The sequence below is a fragment of the Daktulosphaira vitifoliae genome, unplaced genomic scaffold, assembly GCF_025091365.1.
Source record: "Daktulosphaira vitifoliae isolate Bord-2020 unplaced genomic scaffold, ASM2509136v1 Scaffold_3, whole genome shotgun sequence".
In the NCBI taxonomy this organism is placed as follows: domain Eukaryota; kingdom Metazoa; phylum Arthropoda; class Insecta; order Hemiptera; family Phylloxeridae; genus Daktulosphaira; species Daktulosphaira vitifoliae.
The window spans coordinates 2,966,850-2,988,255 of NW_026099574.1; the positions used below are offsets into that span (position 1 = coordinate 2,966,850).

The 21,406-nt window shown below is 25.0% G+C and overlaps 1 protein-coding gene across 1 annotated transcript; it reads left to right on the plus strand.

Annotated features, from left to right (window-relative positions):
• The first annotated feature begins 3,129 nt into the window (after positions 1-3,129).
• On the plus strand, positions 3,130-20,278 carry LOC126901321 (CD63 antigen-like). Its single transcript, XM_050677723.1, has 5 exons — positions 3,130-3,348; positions 17,623-17,823; positions 18,197-18,367; positions 18,928-19,143; positions 19,583-20,278. The coding sequence occupies exons 1-5, from the start codon at positions 3,289-3,291 to the stop codon at positions 19,655-19,657; spliced, it is 723 nt and encodes a 240-aa protein (XP_050533680.1). The 5' UTR covers positions 3,130-3,288; the 3' UTR covers positions 19,658-20,278.
• The last annotated feature ends 1,128 nt before the right edge of the window (positions 20,279-21,406 follow it).

Below are 21,406 nucleotides of genomic sequence, written 5' to 3' on the forward strand. Positions count from 1 at the left end.
AAAAAAAAAAAAAAAAAAAAAAAAAAAAAAACACATCATAGTAAAACCAATACCTTCTCAGCTTCGCATCGAAGCTAAAATTTAAAAAATAAAATCGAGAATTTTCACATAAAAATAGCATTTGATAGCCATTTTCACTGTGAAGACAAAATAAAGTCCAAAAATTTTTTTTTCCATAGTAAAGTACATGACATTAGCTTTATTTAAAGATATATATAAAAGTGTCAGACTTTCCGGAAAACTTTCAAAAGTTAAGTTGAAAAAGTTAATTTTTTGTGAAAAAGTAGTTATTTTAAATCCCTCCTGTGGACAGGTAAAGGGTCGAATTTATAAAAAAAATATACCAAATGATAGGTAAAGACATCAAGCATCTATAAAAAAAAAAAAGTTATATTGATTCGGTCAATATAACTGGATTTAAAAAGTTATATTTGAAAACCCCATAACGTTATATTTTATTTACACCTGTTAAGCTATTCAGGACGAGAGTAAGAGTAGTTGCTCCTTAGACCGTTATGATTAGGATTATCTGGTTTTTAAAAAAAATTTTCTACTTTTTTCATTCATGATTAATTGTTATCTGAAAATTAAAAATATGATTGGGAGGGTAAAGTTAAAATATAATATTGGTCAAATTATAAGTTTGTTTTAATAAAATGTATAATATTATTGAGGCACACGCTTATACAATCAGGCTTTATATATAGGCAACTTAATCGACAACAAAATAAAAGGTTATGTCCAAAAGAAAAAAATGTAAAACAATACCAGGAATTCAGGAGGTGAATGTTACATTTTTGTTATACAGCGATAGAATATGATGACATTTTTGAAAGTATGGGTACCAGGGTTTCAGGAGATTAATACTAAATTTTCATTTTACATTTTGATGTTAACCTTTTAATGAATTTATGGTGAATTTTATGGCAATATGGTACTAGGATTTCAGGAGGCAGCAACTATTTTAAAGACGTCTGCAATGGTGTGGCACTAACCGTCATGCCGATAGGTGTTTAGCTGGTGCCTACTTTAATTATTCACTATATTTAAGTTTGTGCCTATACAATATATTGTAATGTGTATCTATGAGTGTTATGGTTAAATTTCACGTTACTAACCGCCAATCGGCTTTTCATAAATTGCATTTTGTGTAAAATGTAGTTTATACCCCAATAGTATTATAATATTAGATATATCTATATCATTTAAAACCAAATTGAATTTAACGTTTTTTCGTGTACTATACGATTAAAAAAGAAAGGCGTTCTGACTACTTGTCTTATAGGAGTTATCGACCACTAAAATGAAAAGTCATAAATTTCAGTAAATTATAGATTGTACGGTGACTGGTCCTCTATCAGTAGTTTACCTAGAGTCAAAAATCATGTAGTTTTTGTAAATATAATTTTTTTTTAATTTGTTTAAAAAGTAAACAGTAATTAATAATTTTTCAATCAACTATAAATTGAAAATTAATAAATATACATTAATGTCTAATTAGAAAATAATATTTAAATATTGAGTTTTCGCAATAATTTACAATATAACAAACTTAAAAAAAGTGATTTTTTAAAGTTAATTTTATGTTGGTTTCGGTAAAATACCAAATTGAAATTTTGAAAAATTTGTGAAATTTTTATGATTTAATTTTCTGTCCCACTCGAGAAAAACTTAGTTAAAGTTGCCTAAAAATCGTTATTTTAAAAATTTGAATTTTTTTATACTTGTATTACTAAAAAAAAGTCTAAAGTAAAAAACTTCAAAACTCAATTAAATTATAATACTGAATAAAATTTTATTATAAAATTCTATTTCATCGTTAATTTTAGTTTTGAAAATGTTGTTTATTTACATAAAAAATAAACCTTAAACAAAATTACTTAAAAAATAAATTAAAAATTAAGTTACTGTTTCGGCATAGAAGACTCAATTTTGTTGGTAATATCTTTAATTTGTAATTTTTCACATATTAATAAGCAAAATCGATCTAGTCAGAACTGAAAAAAAGTGGCGATAATCACATATAAATATACACATTATACAATATACAATAGCTAATTAGCTTCACAGCAAAACTAAAAATAAATAAATGAATGCACGTTATAGAAAAACGATTTCATATTGCGTTGTTGATAAAATATATTAAAATGAGAAAATTTTATATCGTCATAACATTATGGATTTTGTTTACATGTTTACATGTTTTTATGTAATACATTTTAATTAGTTATTCACAATGTACTGCCTTCCTAGTAAAGGACGTATATGCTAAAAATTGAATAATTATTTTATTGCATTAGAATAATGAGAATTTAATGACGCATGTTTAGAGCTAAGTATATTTGTCGTGTTCAGCTTAGAAGTCGAGCTATTAAGGATTTGATTTATAAATATTTCGTACAAATAGGCCTAACATAAAAAAAAAAAAGATGTATGACGCTTGCATTAAGTAAAAAAGTAGTAACTCTCCACAAATACGTTCATTTTGTTTAGTACAATTCAATATTCGTCTTTTTTGTTTAGTTACATTGGGTTGTTTAAGGGGTTACAACAAAATTATCATCCATTAATTCTCTAATAATAAATATTGATGAGCATCTAGGTAGGTTTAAAAATAAACAGCACAGCTGTATCAATGTTTTGTTTAAAATCCTCAAATACTAAGCATTTTTGACGTATCTGTACATACTGCTTTCTTTTTAAACAATAAATGATTTAGACTAAAGATACCACTGAGAAAAAAATATGTAAATGGGATTTTGGTTGAAAGAGACGTCCTACACCTTTTACATTTATATTATTAGATTCTACATTAAAAAATATACTATTAGTGACTAGATGATCAATTTTATAAATAATAGCAAAAACATTAACGAATACAGAAAATTTAATAATGTCAAAATATTCGAAGTGGCGTATACGTGTTTACTAGGACGGTAGTATAATCTTAATATATTATAAAAATAAACACAGAATGAGAAATTTAAATCAAGCTCCGTTTTTTAACTTTAATTTGATATGATAGGTAGCGTAATTTACTTCTTTGTTAAAGGTTAAAGCGGCACCTAGCGGTTATTTATTGCAATAATATCACTAGGCGACCGTTCCCGCTTTTAAACTACAGATCAACTCAACAGTTAGTTGTTTACTATCGAGTTTAAGTTGTTTGCCAGGCGACCGGTTCTGTTGTTTGTGTATTACTCGTTTCATTTAAGAATTTTTTCTGTTATAGTTTTAACATTATTTTTATTTGTGAATATACAAATTTTTTAGTCAATATCACTCAAAATGGGTTTTGGAACGTCCACCATAAAGTATATACTATTTTTCATCAATTTTGTATTTGCGGTAAGTAAATTATTCTAAATATTGTATTATATTATTATTGTTCAATTTGTTTTTAATTAATTGTATTGGATTTTTTTTTTCAATTATTTTGTGTAATTTAGTTTTTAGTACCAACTCAAAAATTAATGGTTTTATAACAAAATAAATAAATTTCTATGATACAATAATTTTACATTTATAGAATGTTAATGTGTTAGGATTAAGAGAATTTCCAATATTAGACATGAATTTCAAGTATTTATAGATTTAACGGAGATTAATAAGCTCTGTGTAAAAACAGATATCTCCATTTTAAAACATTTTTAGTACTTTAAAAAATGTATATATAACAGAAAAATTTTAATTTTATAATGATAGTAAGATTTTTCTTGATAGATGTTTTTGTAATTTTTATCTTAAGAGCCGTTAAAATCTGATTAAAAAAAATGAAGTTATCTGGTTTTTGTACAGCACTTTGAATTAAGTGTTGCTACTTATTAATAAAATATATTAATAACAACACTGCTTACACATTACATTATATTTCATATCTCATTTATTAATATATTTAGGAAAATTAATGAATTAGCAAATTTAACTATTTACTTTTTCTGTTTGCTTATGATAATTATTCGTTTTACTGGCACGTTTCAAACGAATAACTCATAAACATTCACAAAGGGTTTCATTCGAGTAACCCTTTAGTATTTCAAGGGTTATTACGATACACCGTTATTTATGTAAAGGACCGATAAACAGAAAACATGCAGAGTTGAATTAGGTTGCATTTTAGATAAGTTTTAAAAAATCAATGATAAAATACTTAAATTATCGTACATTAACATAAAGATGTATACACGCAATATAATTCGTAAAAATATTAAATATTTATATACCTACGAGACAAGAGGCGTTCGGTCAGTAAATGTCCAACGATAAAAATAATAAAACCCGCACCTCACCTACAGCCTTTACTTAAACTTTTTAATTATATTCGAAATACTGGTCCAATAATTGTTTTCGATCAGCCATTTTTTTAATTAGGTTATTGTCTAATAAATAAGTTAGTTAATATATATGTTGTCATTTGAAAAAATTAAAGTTGACTCCCCTATATGTATAAGAGATGAACATGTAAATTACTACATGATTGATAAATTAATAAAAAAAAAAAAAGACACCTAAGAGAAACCAAAAAAAAAAGTTTTTAATATTATATTTAATTTTTGATTTATTAAGTGACCAATGATATAAAAATTCATTGGTATATTTATTTAATTATTTCTTAAACCTTGTTGTCAAAAATTTATTCAATCCAATCAAACTATCTAATGCTAAAGATTTTTCCAAGTAGACATCTAATTAGGATTTTTAGATTTCAAAGCAACAACAAATTTATTACCTTATTTTTATATTACAAATAATAATAATACACGTATGAAGTGAGTTCAAAGGTATGTTTTGAGATAAACAACTTACATTGTGTGTGACTTTATTTTGAACATTAATATTTAAGTTCCAAACATTTTTTTAATAGTAAATTTTATGCAATTAAATAAAAAAAAAATTATAATATTTTAAAATATTTTTTAGTTTAAAATTAATATTTTAAATATATATTTATATTTAAATAATATTAGCCACAACTGAACAATTCTTATTATATTACTAGAATCTTTTAAATTTTACGAATTCATATATAAAGGTCAACATTAATTTGTTTATTAAATATTTCATCATAGAAAATAAACATTTTAAAAGCACTAAAATACTATTAAGTTATAATCTTAAAACAGATTTATTCCAAATATTTTTTATTTTATCTAAAAAAATAATTAGATCTGTACAAATTATTAAAAATGACTGTTTTTGACGATTTATTAAATATATTTAAGAATATGTTTTAAAGCCGAGATATGCAAAAATATAAAAATTTTAACACACGAACGGAGTTGTAAAATAAATTTTGACCAGACAAATAATTTTTTTTGAATTGACAAAAAAAACTTTATTTATAAACATATAATATAATGACTACTATGACTTAACCTCTATTACTATATTTTTTTTATTGTATACCGATATTAATTATTATTGATTGTGGAATATTAATGTAAATTATTTATGTTTTTAATAATTGTAAAATAAATTTGAATATAAAGGACTAATTTTTTTTTATTAAATACTATTAATTAGTTGTATGTTCTATGACTTTTTGATATACTTAGAAATTATAAAACCTAAGCCATACAACTCGTGTATATACTATGTATATTGAGGATGTATACATGTATGAGGTGTTTTAAAATAATTTTTAAGTTAAAAATAACTTTAAAGTAGTTTTAAACTTCAAGTTTTAGATTGAATGAATTCCTATAGATTACTGTCTGAAAAATCCATTAAACGTAGTTTCTTAAATAAATTTCTTATTTGTTATTTTGTTTTGTGTTTCGTGATTTTTGATATAGATTGAAAAATTTCTCTCGAGCTACAATAATTTCTAATATATTGTAAGATGTCACCTACTATGTGATCAATTTTTTTTTGTGTCCTTAAAGGTAATTAGTGGAGTAGAAAAACTTCGTGAGTGACCACTAACATTTCTAGGTTCTTCCTTTGAAATATAATAAAATTTTAATAATTGTAAAATAATAATTTTTCAAATATCTATTGATAATTTTGTGTCTTATTTATATTCTTAAAAGCGTTCTTTTACAAATGAACATTTTTTAAAGTGTCCACTCGAAAGTGCCTTCAGTAATGATTTACTTAATCACTGTGTTTTTGTTGTATCACTCGATGATACATACCGGCATCATAAAAATGAATTATTCATGTTTATTTATTGATATGAATAATCATCAAAAATATGAGTTAACAGTTTACTTTTGTAATCAGTTTAGGTGATAATTTTAACTGTTTAAAAATTTATGAGATTAGCGTTGTATTTTTTGTATATACACATCATTTTAGCAGTTAAGTAGTTGTTTTTCAACCACCGCTATCAAAGCGTTGCACAATCATTTCGAGTACTTCTTTTTTTATTTTTATTTCATTTGTTTATAAACGACTGATCCCCACGCATAATGAAAATGGGTCCTGTGAAAGAATTTTTGTAAGGTATGATGCGACGAGGTAACCGGCCTACGCCGATGATGCACAAAGAGTATTAAATAATATGGCCGTGCACGTGAATATATAATAATAAACTAAGCGACTATGCGGTTATATAGCTATATGAACTAAACTCAGATGAGACGCAGACAATATTAAAATATGAATATTCAGCCGAGAAAATGTAAGTCCATTGAATGAGTCGTGCCCGCAATTGCCGTTTCCGGCAATGCCCTTCAAAGAGTTCCCAAAATTGCCTGAGTGCTCCACTTTTGTTATACACGGTTTAGAGGAATGGAGGATGCCTGTAGTGTTATCCGTTAGATTATTTTCTTCTGATTGTCTTTAATAGCTCTATAAAACATTAGTAATCAATCAAGAATCGGCGTTAAATGTATATTGAATTCTTATCATTAAAGTACTTTTGAAGATAATGTTGAAAAGTTGAATGCAATTATCAATTAAAAGATTTCTTTAATAAATAATTCTTTAACCAGTGAAAATGTATGACTTTATACTTGAATTTGTTAATAGATTAATTGTGTATTTAAATTGTTTGCTATAAATTTTGTAATATTATGTTGCCGTTATAATATTAATTGCTATTTTCAATGAGAAATTTAACAACTTAGAAGAGATCATCATATTATTGTTGTCTCTCCATTGTAAGTGATTCAATCACTTTCGTTTAGAACCTGTGCTTGACATTTCACCGTAAGAACCTAAGCACCGATTAATTGATACGTTTTAAATGTATATTACATTACTTCCATAAAATAGACATTAAATATCGTTTCACTCTACTTGCACAAAGTATTCAATATTTATAATGCACGTTTATATCATTTAATTTTCTTGAGTAGTATCGTCGTGTTCAATGGCAATATTTTTTCTGTCTTGTAATATATTACCAGTAGATTTCGATTCATCTGCTTTTCTCGACAGCGTTCAACCGTTCTAATTATTCGATTCTGCCTATAAGAGACTTTCGAAAACCAGTTTTCAGTCTTCGTGATAGTCTCCCTTCCAAAATGGCATGTAAACTTGAACAACTTTCTTCATTGCCATATTGTTGAAATATAATTGACGTTTTAATTCAAAATCTTTACTTAACTATTAAATTTTCATCGTTATTTGATTTTACTGTGAAAATTGCAACAGTAAAATCTAAAATTTCCTTAGATATTATTTCACTGTTTATATAATTGGCTTGTCGACTTTATCTGCTGGAACCGATCGTTTCTGTCGTTTCGCGATTTCCTAGCAACCCGAAACTTATTTACAAGCGTTAAATTGTTACATGCTGGTTCCGTAATTGTTATTATTTTTTTCGTTTCTTTTTTACACGATGAAACGTTTTCCTTGTTTTCATATTGTCGTAGACAGGGTACAATGATGTCTGCCTGGCCTAGTAGGGTGTTATATCCTTATACTTACTTAGGGCAGATGCGGATGCAGTAATAGAACATCTGTTCATAGCTTAAAAATAACGAATGAATTTGACAGTTACAAAATATATGCAATATATATTTTATTTTTGATCAATTTTGAAACATTCATTTCTGATAAAAATCATCCCCACACAAACAAACATTTTACATTAAATTTTCTATTTAACTTCAACTATGCTTTAATAGTAATGTTAAGTTTATCTACATATCACCAATAACTGTTTAGTTTAAATTAAATTATTTTATTGCATATTACTAAGTAACGACAATATGTTTTGAAAACATTACATTTGTTTTATCTTACTTCTTTTCATTATCGACGTGGTTTTAAAATTATTTTTTTAAATTATATATAATTTTAAATTCGATATTCAAATTTTTATTTCAGTCTATAATTTGTGAATACAATTAGAAATTAATTATTTTTTGAATAAAGATTGTATTTTACAGAATTGTTTTGTTACTATGATGAATAGTCATGGACAATATCATCTGAATTAGTAAAAAGTGTTTTTAAGTTTTTTAAATATATAAATAGAGTAATTGCAGTTAGGTTTATTATAATAAATCTATTTCTTTACAATGAATTGTTTCTTTTACGTAGTCTTTTTGACGTCATAACACTTTTATACGGTTGAGAAATTTCCTAAAAATGCCAGATAATTATGACTATAAAGAAAATAAACTACGAGGAAGAGTGTCGGATAATACACATGTGTATGTAATAATATAACGGAGGTGTTGATTTTCATTAAGAATAGTCATCTAATTTTTATATAATATGCTAAAAGTTGCACAATAATAAATGTATTATATATATTTTAATGTAAGTGCAGTTAAATCACTGACTGAAACATTATTACATGAAACAATTTATTTATTAGATCAGAAAAAAGTATCTTGATGAAGATGATGAACAATATGAGTAAATTTGTGACTTTGGATTGGATAACGTTATATAATTCAAGTTTAAATCTAAAGTATCGAACAATATTTTTTTTCAAAAATATTGTCTTTAAGGTTTTAATCGCTGACTAATAGAAACATTGATGCTATAATAATTTCCCGACCCAACCCACTACAACTAAAGTCGAATAAATAGTTAAAAATCAAATTTTACTTTGTTAAAAAGTAGATTTTAATTTACGTTTTTAGTGTTATAAACCTTCGTTTCCAATTATTATGAATAAAATTTCCTACTGCACAGTATTTTTTAAATAATACACATTTTTTATCAAAAATTATAATTAAAGTAAACCTAAAATTATAATTGCTTACTGAATGTAGATTATTGAATTTATTATCTACCTTTCACCAAAAAATTAAATCGTTTCTATTGCTTTAAATCATTCTTATTTTTGGTTAAACAGACCGAGTGAATGATTCTATTGACCGTCGGATAGCTTTCTTCCAAACCACAATAATAATTTTATAATTTTTTGTACATGTCAAGTAACCAATGCCTTAAGACGTTTCGACGCAATTTAGATCAGTGCTGGCTATTATGGGAAAATTGAAAATGCAAGACAAGAGAACATGGAAATTATTAGTTATATTTATTAAATTAATAAGTGAAAGTTTACAAAAAAAAAAAATTGACCGTACCTACTATACTACATATACACCTGTACTTTATACTACTTAATCGACAATTTTAAGACTTATGACAAACTTTTGCTTATTAATTTTGCGGTTATGGTTGTCAACATCTTAAAAAACAAATAATAATGAATACTTTGTTCAATGATAAAACGACTTTGGAACATTTATCGCGAAATAAGTTAACCACAATGCAATGTGTTATTGATATAATTTTCTCACCAATATTGCTTTACAATTTGCAATATTGTTCGGCTTATTTTAAGGTCAATATACATTATTCACGGTCAATATTTGACCTTGGTGTTTTATAAAAATATTATGAATGAACTGAAGTCAGGAGTTCTATCAAAGTCGTATAATATTTTATTACTAATACGGTAGATTTAGATGTTGCATTTGCACTGTACGACTAAAGGTAAAAAAAAGACCTGTTACAATGCAAAGCAGTGTATAAATTTAATAAAATTTAAGGGCTTTACAAACCTAATAATTTATTTATCAATAAGTTTTTTTAAACAAAAATTATTGTGACTTTGTTTTAGTTTCTCATAGGATATTACACAGTATTGAGTTGACTTTGGTATACTCAATACTCTAGTTAATTCAAGAGATTCTGAAGTGTTTTTAATACGAGCTTTTAGTTGACATTATTGCGTATAATACATGTAGAATTTTTAAAAAATGTACCCATTTGTGAGAAGATGTTATACAATGGGGTTTTTGATAATAATTCTTTCTCAATATTCCGATCACTTGCATAATTCTTTGATCATTGTTTGACTCGTAATTGTCATGGTAACTGACAAGGTAAACCCCTTGTCGTTTGTCCAATTATTTATTTTTATAAAAAGTATATATAGACGGCCTATTGCTGGAACACACTTGACATATTCCAAAAGGTGAATGAACTTAAACAAAAACAAAAAACACTGTCAATAATGTACCCTATCACGTAAAATCCAGGGTCGATGAATTAACTAGAGTTAAAACTTTAAGGTTGTAGAATAGCTCTTAGAGAACATTTTCATATGTTAGAAGAAGTACTAAAAAATTAATAGAGCACTTTCTCCAAACCTTTCTGTTTGGTTGAGCGTTGTACCGTTCAGTTTTTTAAATTAAATAATAACTATAGTAACAAAAGGAAAAACAGTAAGCATCAACGTTATTCTGTATACCATTTACCATTCAACAACTATCGTAACATTGTTACAATTATTTTTTGGTTTGTTAAATCGTTTTGCAACAAATTCCCGGACACACGGACTATAACGATTTCATGGCTCTATGTGTTAACGACAAAAGAAAAATTTACTTTATTGTAATATTATGAGCAAAATGTTCATAATGCCAATGTTATTATTTACGAGTAAATCGTTTATAATTCGTATATAATCAAAAAGTTATTTGTTAACCAATTTTTTCTGTTTTTTATAGTATATTCAACCCATTTAGTTTTTAAATTAGTAGTATTTTTAATTTTATCCCAAAAATGTTCAAGTTTGAATACTTGTTTTACTCTATAGTGGTCGGTCACGATCGTTCCCACTTATGTTAACAGTGTACAACAATATTATGCCTATTGTAATAAAAAAGAACTAGGAATGGAAAATACATAGCGTACTCTAAGTAGTACAATATAACGGCGCTTAATCAAAACGTACACGATACAAATGTAAAGCGGCTCATTTTGTTTTTAAAACTAATATACTAATTCTCTTCATGAGAAGAAAGCCTTCTAGTTGTTGGGCGGTGCTTTTAGCACATGTTTTTCAAATACTAAACTGATGACAATGTACAAAGCCAATGAACTATTGGATTGTTTCATGTAACAACAAAATAGTAGTACATCAATTAACAGTACCATGTCCGGAATAGCAATGAACCATGTGCAAGTAGTTGTAGTTTACATAGAATGTTTTTTTTTTAGAAAATTTTGACCAAAGATATCTTAGTATTGTATGATTTTAAACCTTCAAGTCATTTGACATATAAACATTGTTGTTGTTTCACCAGAAAGTTTTGTGTAGTTTACTAAAGTATATGAATTCACTATATACTTATACAAATTATGTTTATTGTTGTATTTATAATAGAACTTTATTGAAATTTTTTTATGTAAGTCAATTATGACTCGATTGGTAGTAGAATTCTAGTTATTTAGAAACTTTGTGTGATTGTATAGTTCGAAAACTGATTTTTTAGAAAGTTATAATTTTTGAAATACCAAACATTACTATATTTACTTGAGAATTTTATTAACTTCTTATTGTGTCTCAATTTTTATCGTAAGCAATAATATAGCAAACGTATAAATTTTTGTGTAATTATAATATTATAAGTTAAATCAGTAAATATGATATATTTAAGCTGAATTATTCCTATAAACTACCTGAGAAATTTCGCTCTATTATTGATCAATTTTAATTATTCAATTATTTTTTCCTAATGTTTCAACGCTATCCAAAGTGCGTCATTTGAATAATATTGTAGAAAATTGCGTTATTATTTTATAAAAGATAAAATTAGTACCCTAGTACATTATTTTAACATAGTTAGGTATTAGGCGAAGAAAAATAGTACAGTATATTTCTATTACATGTAATATCATGATACTGTTGTGTCATTTCTATAATTATAGAAAATAATATTATTAATGACTAATGTAAAATAAATATTTTGTTTTCTTCAATTTTTGTAGTTTAACATAAATATAGATAAAGGATATTTACTGAATTTCTTGAATATTCATTACATACTTTTAAGGTTTTATTGAAGTTAAACTCATTAAACTATTTAGAGTTAAATTTTTAAAATACCTATTATTAACTGTTATTGCTCATTCATTTTAAATTACTTATTGTTTCTGTAGCTGTATTGTCTTTTATAAATTTATGTAAAAGTATTTGTTATAAAAAGTTTACTAATAATCTAAAAATCATTTTAAAAAACTTAACATTAAAATTAAATACTGAGTACTTTTTACAAAACATTTTAACTGGTCCTAGTTTCATAAAATGAATTATGACTTGATGTTAATTCTGTTGAAATTATTTCAAAATTCTCTTCTTAATATACTTGTTATTTTGTTCATCATAACATTATTGTCAGGTTTTAATTGGTTTTTTGTACCAATAATTAATTTTAAACGATACATTAAAATTAGATATTTATTACTTATTTTTATTAATTTTATCTGTTTATAAACTGTCCATGAAATAATTTTATATAACAAATTTAACAAACTTTAAGCTGAAGTCGATATTCATTAATCTAATTGGAGGATTGGGTTCAAATTTTCAAGAAATCATTTATGAACTAATGAATAAAAAAAAAAAAATGTAAATTAAGTGGCCCCTGATAATAATGTAAAGTAATTATTCTTTATTCTATTATTATCTAAAAAGTGTATTTATTTCATATTTTTAAATAGTTTTTATGACTATAATATATGAGCAACAACCCTATTTATCGAAGGGTTGTTTTTTTAGGTATCATTAGTTTTAGCCTTCGAATAACCCCTGAATCAAGGTTGGTTACATGACAGTTGCAATTTTTGAAGTTCTGATTAGTATAATATTAATCGGCGATGTATAAAATAGATATTTTGAAACCATATCCTACACTCACATTAAATCAACTATGACGTGACATATTAGCCCACAATGATAATATTTCAAAAACAACAGTTATAAATATAATATAATAACAAATTGTTTAGTATACTTTGAACAATTATACATATTATTCTTTGAATTTTTATAGCATTGTATCGTAAGTGCACAGCACATGATTGCTAGATATTATTTGTTTGTATTTTTAAACATGAATAATATTTTTATACTTAAAATAATATTTTCATGTTGTGTACATTTCAGAATAATTTCTTTGTATTATATCTAAACACTTAACAAAGTACTAAATAACTGTTGGTTTTATTTGGAATCGTAATGCAACTGCTTCGTGTATTTGATCTGTCACGTATAAACATTTAATCAAACATAAAAACCACCTATCTTTCGTAATAGAAATCTGATTAAGAACAGCTGATCTTTGAATTAAAGCCATATTTTGAAATAATTAGTATCTATTATCAATTGTGTATTGTGTATTTGAAAACAAACAACCAGACATTATTACAAAATAGCATTTCTTTTTTTTTCATTTTTTCTTTTTCTAAGAACTATGTGAAACAATAATATTAATAGTGTACAATATATGATATAAATAATTTTAAGTTTGTTGAATGATTATATTTTGTACATTAAGTTGTTAAGTTGTAGTGTTAAATCAACACACGATTTAAAACGTATGTAAAAGAGTCAAAGTAGTGACAGTTTTCCGATAAGCATAACAGTTGTTGCCGCCACTTTGAATCGATTGGATGGCCGCATAACATTACGAGTTAATAAATTACTCATATTTTTGTTGTTCTATTGCGTCGACTAACAGCAGGGTATCGATTTTATCGGTTGTTACACCGCTTAGTTTACATACAAAACAATAAAAAAAGTCAATTATATAATACTATACAATTTTTGGGGTGTCATTTTAGTAATAGCATACATTGGGTGGTTTTTTTTTTAATAAAATTTTTTGTATTTATAAGTAAAAATATATTTTGAAAAATGTATCTATTTTATGAAATTTTCTAAAACAGTAATTTATACTAGTGAAATTTAGTTAATATAATTTAACAAGTTAAAATATATGACTTCAATGTAAATTAAAAAAAATACTTAATTCTAAATAAAATATTTGGCAAATGTTAGAAGTCAAAACTGTTTTCAGAGAGTAATAAAAATGTATTAATTTATTTATGCAGCAAAAAACAAAATTTTCTAACAAAATTATCTGTGGCTCTGTTGCAATTTTGACCTATATCCTTAATAAAATTAATAAGACATCATGATATATTAGCGCTTTAGATGTCAATTATATTTAATCTATATAATGAGAAACCTTAGTGTCTCTAATTGTTGTTTTTGTCTTGTTAGTTGAACATGATTTTAATAGGAGGAAAAAAAAATACTCGTAAATTATAAAATTATTATTTATTATTATTATAACTTATTGCACGTATCCAGTGCATATACCAAGAGTTAATTAATATTTTGGTTAGAAATGTATACTGTATATTTATGAGATTTGTAATAAGAAAAAATTTATTTTATTAAACATTTTTTAAAGTATGTGTTGGTAAATTATAAAAATAGTTAAAGTTTTACCTGAATTTAAAATAATAATTAATTTTATAGCAATCAAATTTAAGCATATTTGAAAAAATTTAAATGATTAATTATTAAAAGAAATAGCATAGTTTTTTATTATGAAAATTATTGCCTACAACATATTATTAATGACAAGTGATCAATTCTTATTATATATCAAACATATATTTAATAAAATGCATACTTCGTCTTATCCCCCCATCCCTATTTCATTTTTAGAATTCAAAGTTAATTCATTTTATAAGATTGTTTATTTAGCTAAAGAAGTAATGGTTTTCAAACACATGTATAATTTACTAAGTCATTTATTTTACTACCATTGAAATTCTGATTATTTTGAAGTCAGTTGTGTATTTTTATAATTATGTATCTTTTAAAAGCTTTATGACTTTTAATCTATCTGATAATAACTCTTAATTAGAAAATTTTCCTATAATGTTGTGCATGAGCTTTTTGGTCCTTTTTTATCATTGATTTAGTTCAAAAATTTGATTTGTTTCGGAATGACTATTTATTTATTTTTAATACTCAAGGCCAATAACAAAAATAAAATGGTTCATTGGATGGTTTATACCACATGGCTATGATTTTAACTCAATTCCGGTTCTACCCAATGTTCTATCATTATTTTTTTATGATGACAATTTTGTTGTGACTATATACCAAATAATATTTAAAAGAGGGGTTTTTTCAATTGAGAAACCCCTACTATTTTGTTTACATCGTTGTTACCTTTATGTAGGATTAGTCAAGCTCGTCGAGAGTTGTCATGAATCTATTCTCAGTGCGTAACCGCTCCTCACACATAATACACATGGGTATAATTATCACAACACGTTCACATTGTTTATCGAACCATGTCAGCCTCTGTTATTTGGCTCACCTTCCTTTTCTACAGCTATCACCTTTTAGTAATTGTTTGTCCACATAGACAATTACATAATTTATATATGACTGATTTCGAGTTATTTAAATAGCGCATTTGACTTTAGGTATTCTATTCTGCTATCTTCATTTTTATCATCGGTTCAACATTTTTTTTTCAATCTTTGTGGTATTTTTTAATTGTTAACATGTGTTACTGTATTGATAATTTATGTTGGTTTATTAAGTATGTGTGCCATTGTTGATTTTTGGTCGGATAAAGTTAAAGGGTTACAGCTAAATTCAAGGTGTATTATGTTTTAATATAGTTTATTCTTTTAAACAGTATTTGTTATATTACTAAGTATTACATACATAATAGTTATTGTTTGATTTCCTACACATTTGGTAAAACAAATTTATACTAAATGCTTCTTTACTATGAAGCATATATTTAATTGAAATTTTAAGTTTTCACAAGTCAGATTTTAATGACTAACACGTTAAAAGAATCCGATTTTAATCGAGTTTAATTTTTAGTTGAACCTATCGTCGTCGTAAATAGGAAAAAAACCCTTCAATTTTAGGAATTTAGAAAAAATATCTTATAATTACAATACCATAAAAAAGGCATTTTTCAAATTTGTATTTCTGGTATTTAGCAAGTTGCTAAAAATTAATTTGTTTAAAATGATTCTAATGAAATTTTAATTATATAATATTAAATAAAATTAATCAATATAAAAGAGATAATGAGCTATCTTTTAGTGAAAATTTAATGAAAAACCTATGTACAGATAGAATTTAAAAGAGAACACCCACGCACGTAAAATATTTTTTCCACTTGATCATTATAAATATTCCGGAATGATTAAATTTTTCTGGCCTATATTAAATTTAAAGTTCTTAAGCCTTACTTACTACAATAAAAAAAAAGAAAAAAGAAATTTATCCGACAATTGTTCTATTACGAGAAATATCTTAGAAAGCACTGTGCTGGATTTTAATAATTTTGTTTTATTTTATATACTTTTCTCAATTTATCCATTATGGAATATTTTTATATTTATTCCTTATACTTTACGAGGATGACAATTTTATTTATTCAAACAGGAACATACATAATTAATTAACTTTCTATAAGGTAAAGAACTTATTAGTAAAATGACTGGATGATAAATTTTGTACCAGTATTTCAGAAGTTTTTAACAATTTAATGTAATGCCTGAATGTGAGTTGAGGGTGCTGCTATTTTTATCACTAGGCATTCCTTGGGCTTCCTTTATCTTCACATTTAAGTATATAAATGTTTATAACTGAATTATCAATAATATAGATTAAAAATAAGAAAAAAGGTTCAACGATTATATTCTTTACCAAATTATAAAATATTTTATTTCCTTATAATTATAATAGACATTTTTTATATTTGCCAATGATATGCTATATATTTTTATTAATTAAAAAAAAACAATAATTAAAATAGATAATCAAAAACCACAAGTTTCTCCGCGTTTTGCTTAATAGAATAGACGATGTTTTTAACTAACCAGTAAGTTCAATGAAAATGTTAAAATAATTATGATATTTCGTTGAGTAATTAATTTTAATTGACTGATCTGTATTATGTTTGTTTACAATTGTTCAAAATTACATTTTTAAATGAAACAGCTTCTTAACTAATACTGCAGAAACCTTCTCAATCATTTAATAATCAACCTCGTGCAGTGGTTTTTTTTCACAGTTACTCGTTTTTTAATTTATAGGTTGCTTTTTGGTTTTTATTAACTTTTTTGACTTTATTTTATGTTTTGAAATATGTTTTACATATTTGATATTGTGAAGTACATTTTTATGATGCATAATTTATTTGTGTATTTTTTGGAATGTTAAAATTTATGGATGATGTCGAGTAGTTAAACTTATTTTTATTGAATATTAACTGATTTACTTTTGTCATTTACATAATTATGTAATAAAATTTTTATGAATTAATTACTTTAAAAATTCACTAATAAACTTCATAAAATTTTCAGCTTTGTGGATTAGCTCTTGCTGGTTTTGGATTACTGACAAAATACATAGTGTCAAAATCCGATGAATTGGCTGATAAAGTGTCTGGTGATACTGCCGCACTTATCGCCTTGGCGATGATAATTATTGGAGGTGCGGTATTCATCGTTTCGTTTTTTGGATGTTGTGGAGCCATAAGAGAGAGCCATTGTATGATCACAATTGTAAGTATTTTTCGAATAATGAAGATAAAATATATGTAAAATTCTTGTATATGCTCAGTTTAATATGACTTTAAGATACTTAAATAATTTTAACAGTTTAAAATTAATTGCTTTCCATAATCATTGTGTATTGATTTGGTACAAGCACTGACTCAAATAATTAGCTGAATCATCGTTAGCGTATCGGATTCTTCCTTACTTTTAAATGGATCTTAATAAATTACAAGATGTACACTGCGTACAACAAATGTTTTACACGCGTCAAAATAATTATTTACTCATTATCTAAACCCAATATAACTTGAAAAAATCGATTTAATTTTAATTTAAACTGTCATTTAACAAAGTTAATAGAACTGTATTACTTCCATAGTACGCAATGTTCCTATTAGCCATATTCTTAATTCAAGTGAGCTTAGGAGTTTATGCTTACCTCCATCAAGAGCAAATAGAAGTGTACACCAGAAAAGGATTGACTTCATATTTCGATAACTATAATAAGAGCAATTCTACTCAGACCATAGTCGATCAGTTACAACACGAAGTGAGTAAATTTTAAAAAATGATATACAATTAGTTATACAATTAGAATATAATTTAATGTATGATGAGGTGACATCGAAAATTACTGAAAACGTAATCTATGATGTCTGCGTGAATTATTTTTCGTCATTAAACCGATTTTATTGGAAAACTACTTTATTTTTAATTTTTTTGACGGTAAAATCAATTAAGGGTTGGGTATATTCTCTATTTGTCTGTTTTTAGAACGTGCTTTTTGATTATGAAATCTTAAATCTTACTAACATCCTCAGTTTTGATTGTATTTATCTCGTACTTATCTAGGGTATTTAATTTCTAAAAATAATAATATTTTTTTTTGGTTATAAATACGTAAAAATAGCGATTGAGAAATAATTTAATGCACAATAGTCGCTCGTATTACTTAAAATTCGTTAATTTTATTAATTTTTTCAATAATAAAGAAACGTTTTAAAGACGATGTTATGAAGGTTATTTTGCTGTAATTACAGTTACTAAAACTTACCTAGATATTCTAAATTATAATTGTAATAAATTAATATTTAAAATATTTAATTATAGCTTCACTGCTGTGGCGTTGATAATATTGACTACTGGACAGCAGAAAAAAACCCTGGTGGTCTACCTCATTCTTGTTGTAGAGAAGATCAAGGTTATGGTACTGTTTGCACTAAGACTGAAGCTTGGCAAGAAGGATGTCTGCCAATAGCTTCACAAAAACTTAAAAAAGAATCCTGGTCTTTCATTAAAGTAGTGTTGGCAATTGCTGGAGGAGAGGTAATTAAAAATATATTGACAATTATTTTAAGTTCAACTTAAATTGTATTATGAGGTATACTTCTTGTATTTGAAATTTGAATTTTTATTTACGATATGTGACTTCTTATCATCACGATTCTAAGTGAGGCTTATAAATTTCAATAATTTATTTTCTACATAATTCTGTTTATTAAACTGTTATTTTTTCCTGTTTTTTATAAGTCAAACAAAATATTTCATGTTCATTTCAATTATTTTATATATATGCCTATTTATACAAATCGTATTGCTGTATAAAAATTACTGCGGGTCTTAAGGTTTATTGATCTTCAATTTAAAATCAGAATGTTTCTCATCATTATTAAAGTTATTGTTAATATAAGATTCTGTTTTACATTAAAAAATTGCTTTTTCTTAAAATATTAATTTTCACTCATTGTATGTAATGTTATTTCAGCTAATTGGTATCATATTTGCATTATGTTTGGCAAGCAGCATTAGAAATGAAGAGCGCAGGCAAGGATACGCCTAAATCTTCAACGTTTCATCAAAACATAAAAATATAACTGTTTAATAAGTTCTAAAAATTGTCTAAATAAGAAGAAATTATGAGTATGCAGTTTCCAATTGGTTTTTTACACACTATGTTTACAGCGAGTTTTCTAAAAATACGTCACTAGTATTATCAATATTAAATGTTTGTATGTTAATAATGAGTAATTTATACTCATAAATTTTTTAATAAATTTACGTAACTTCTGACATATAAACAAATTGTAGAATGTTACGTTGGTATTACTAAATTTAATACCACACTAAATTATTAATGTTAAATTTTTATATATTTTTATTAATTATTGCTGTACAAAGCACTAAAATAGGCTTAGAATATTTTGTTTAATTATTTAATAATGCGTTTTGTCAACTCTTAAAATTAGTTTTAAATTCACTTTTGTGTAAATTGCATAGTATTTATGAAACACTAAAATTAGTATTAGTTCTGATGATATTATCGTTATAATTTAAAATAAGCTAAGTAGTTTTATAGTGTTGAAACTTTAGGACATTGTATATTTTACTACTATTTATCAATACGATATGAATCTAATACTTTATGTTTCTTTGATAAGTAAATTTATTTTTAAAAGATCTACTATGATGTTATGATGTTTCTGTAACTGAACCATCCAAATTATATTGTATTCTGTATGCTGTATAAAAATTGCAATTTTATGTTTAGTTCTCATTTAAAAAAAAAATTGGGGTAATCTGTGAAATTTATAATCCTTTAGTAGATATCAGTGATTGTTTGATCTATATAATTACTAAATGATTTCACAAAGTCTACGTCTCCAAAAATATATTTAAAAAAATTCTTCTAATTGATAGTGCGCAAATAACAGTAAAACTAAACTATATCAGAACTTATTGCTTTTAGATGTAGTGTATATTTTGTAATTTGTTCATTAAAAGAACATGTTTTTTCTTGTTTATGCTACTTGGTACATAAGTCGTCTGTAACATCAATTTATGGTGTTTGGAATTCATGTGTAATAATGATTTCCACTAATTTATTAATTTGTTTCTCAAATCAGTAACTAATTCCCAATTAAAATTCGTTTTTAAATCATATATTAATATCACCCCACGTTAATAGGACATAGTATATAATTATTAAAAAGTTAATGAATTCAACTAATAATTTCCTTTTTCTAAAAATTTGAATCTATTTGAAATTCATTTGAGTGAAATATAAAATAATAATTTATATATTTTTACGATAAAATAGAACTTTCATTTATTTAATTAATATAATAAATATATTATAGTTAGTATAATAAAATTGGCAATTGTCTAAAGTCTATTATACTAATAAAACTTTTTGTCGTTCTTATAAAACAAATAACGATTAGGACATAACGATCTCTAATGGTATTTATGTTAGTACATTAATCTTATATCCGTGAGTTTTCAATATTCCAGCAAATTGTTTATTTTTTCTATTTAATTGTAGTTTAGGTTTATTTCCTAGATGATGGCCATTTATATTAGTGAACTTATTTAAGAGCTAAAATACTCCTATTTCACACTTTTAACATGGTACGAAAAATATATTATGCGCCTGGTAATAATTACAACTATTTATTGAATAAATTGACTTTTCAAATTTTAAGGTATTTTTAAAAATTATTTAACCATTTGAATATGTTTAATTGAGTTATAATTAAGAGAAAATATTTTATGAATTTAACTTAGTTAAATCATTCTCTTTAAATTTAGA

Coding starts and splice junctions, on each gene's coding strand:
- LOC126901321 (XM_050677723.1), top strand. CDS start 3,289: ATGGGTTTTGGAACGTCCACCATAAAGTATATACTATTTTTCATCAAT. Junction 17,824..18,196: donor GCCATTGTATGATCACAATT/GTAAGTATTTTT, acceptor TTACTTCCATAG/TACGCAATGTTCCTATTAGC. Junction 19,144..19,582: donor TGGCAATTGCTGGAGGAGAG/GTAATTAAAAAT, acceptor ATGTTATTTCAG/CTAATTGGTATCATATTTGC.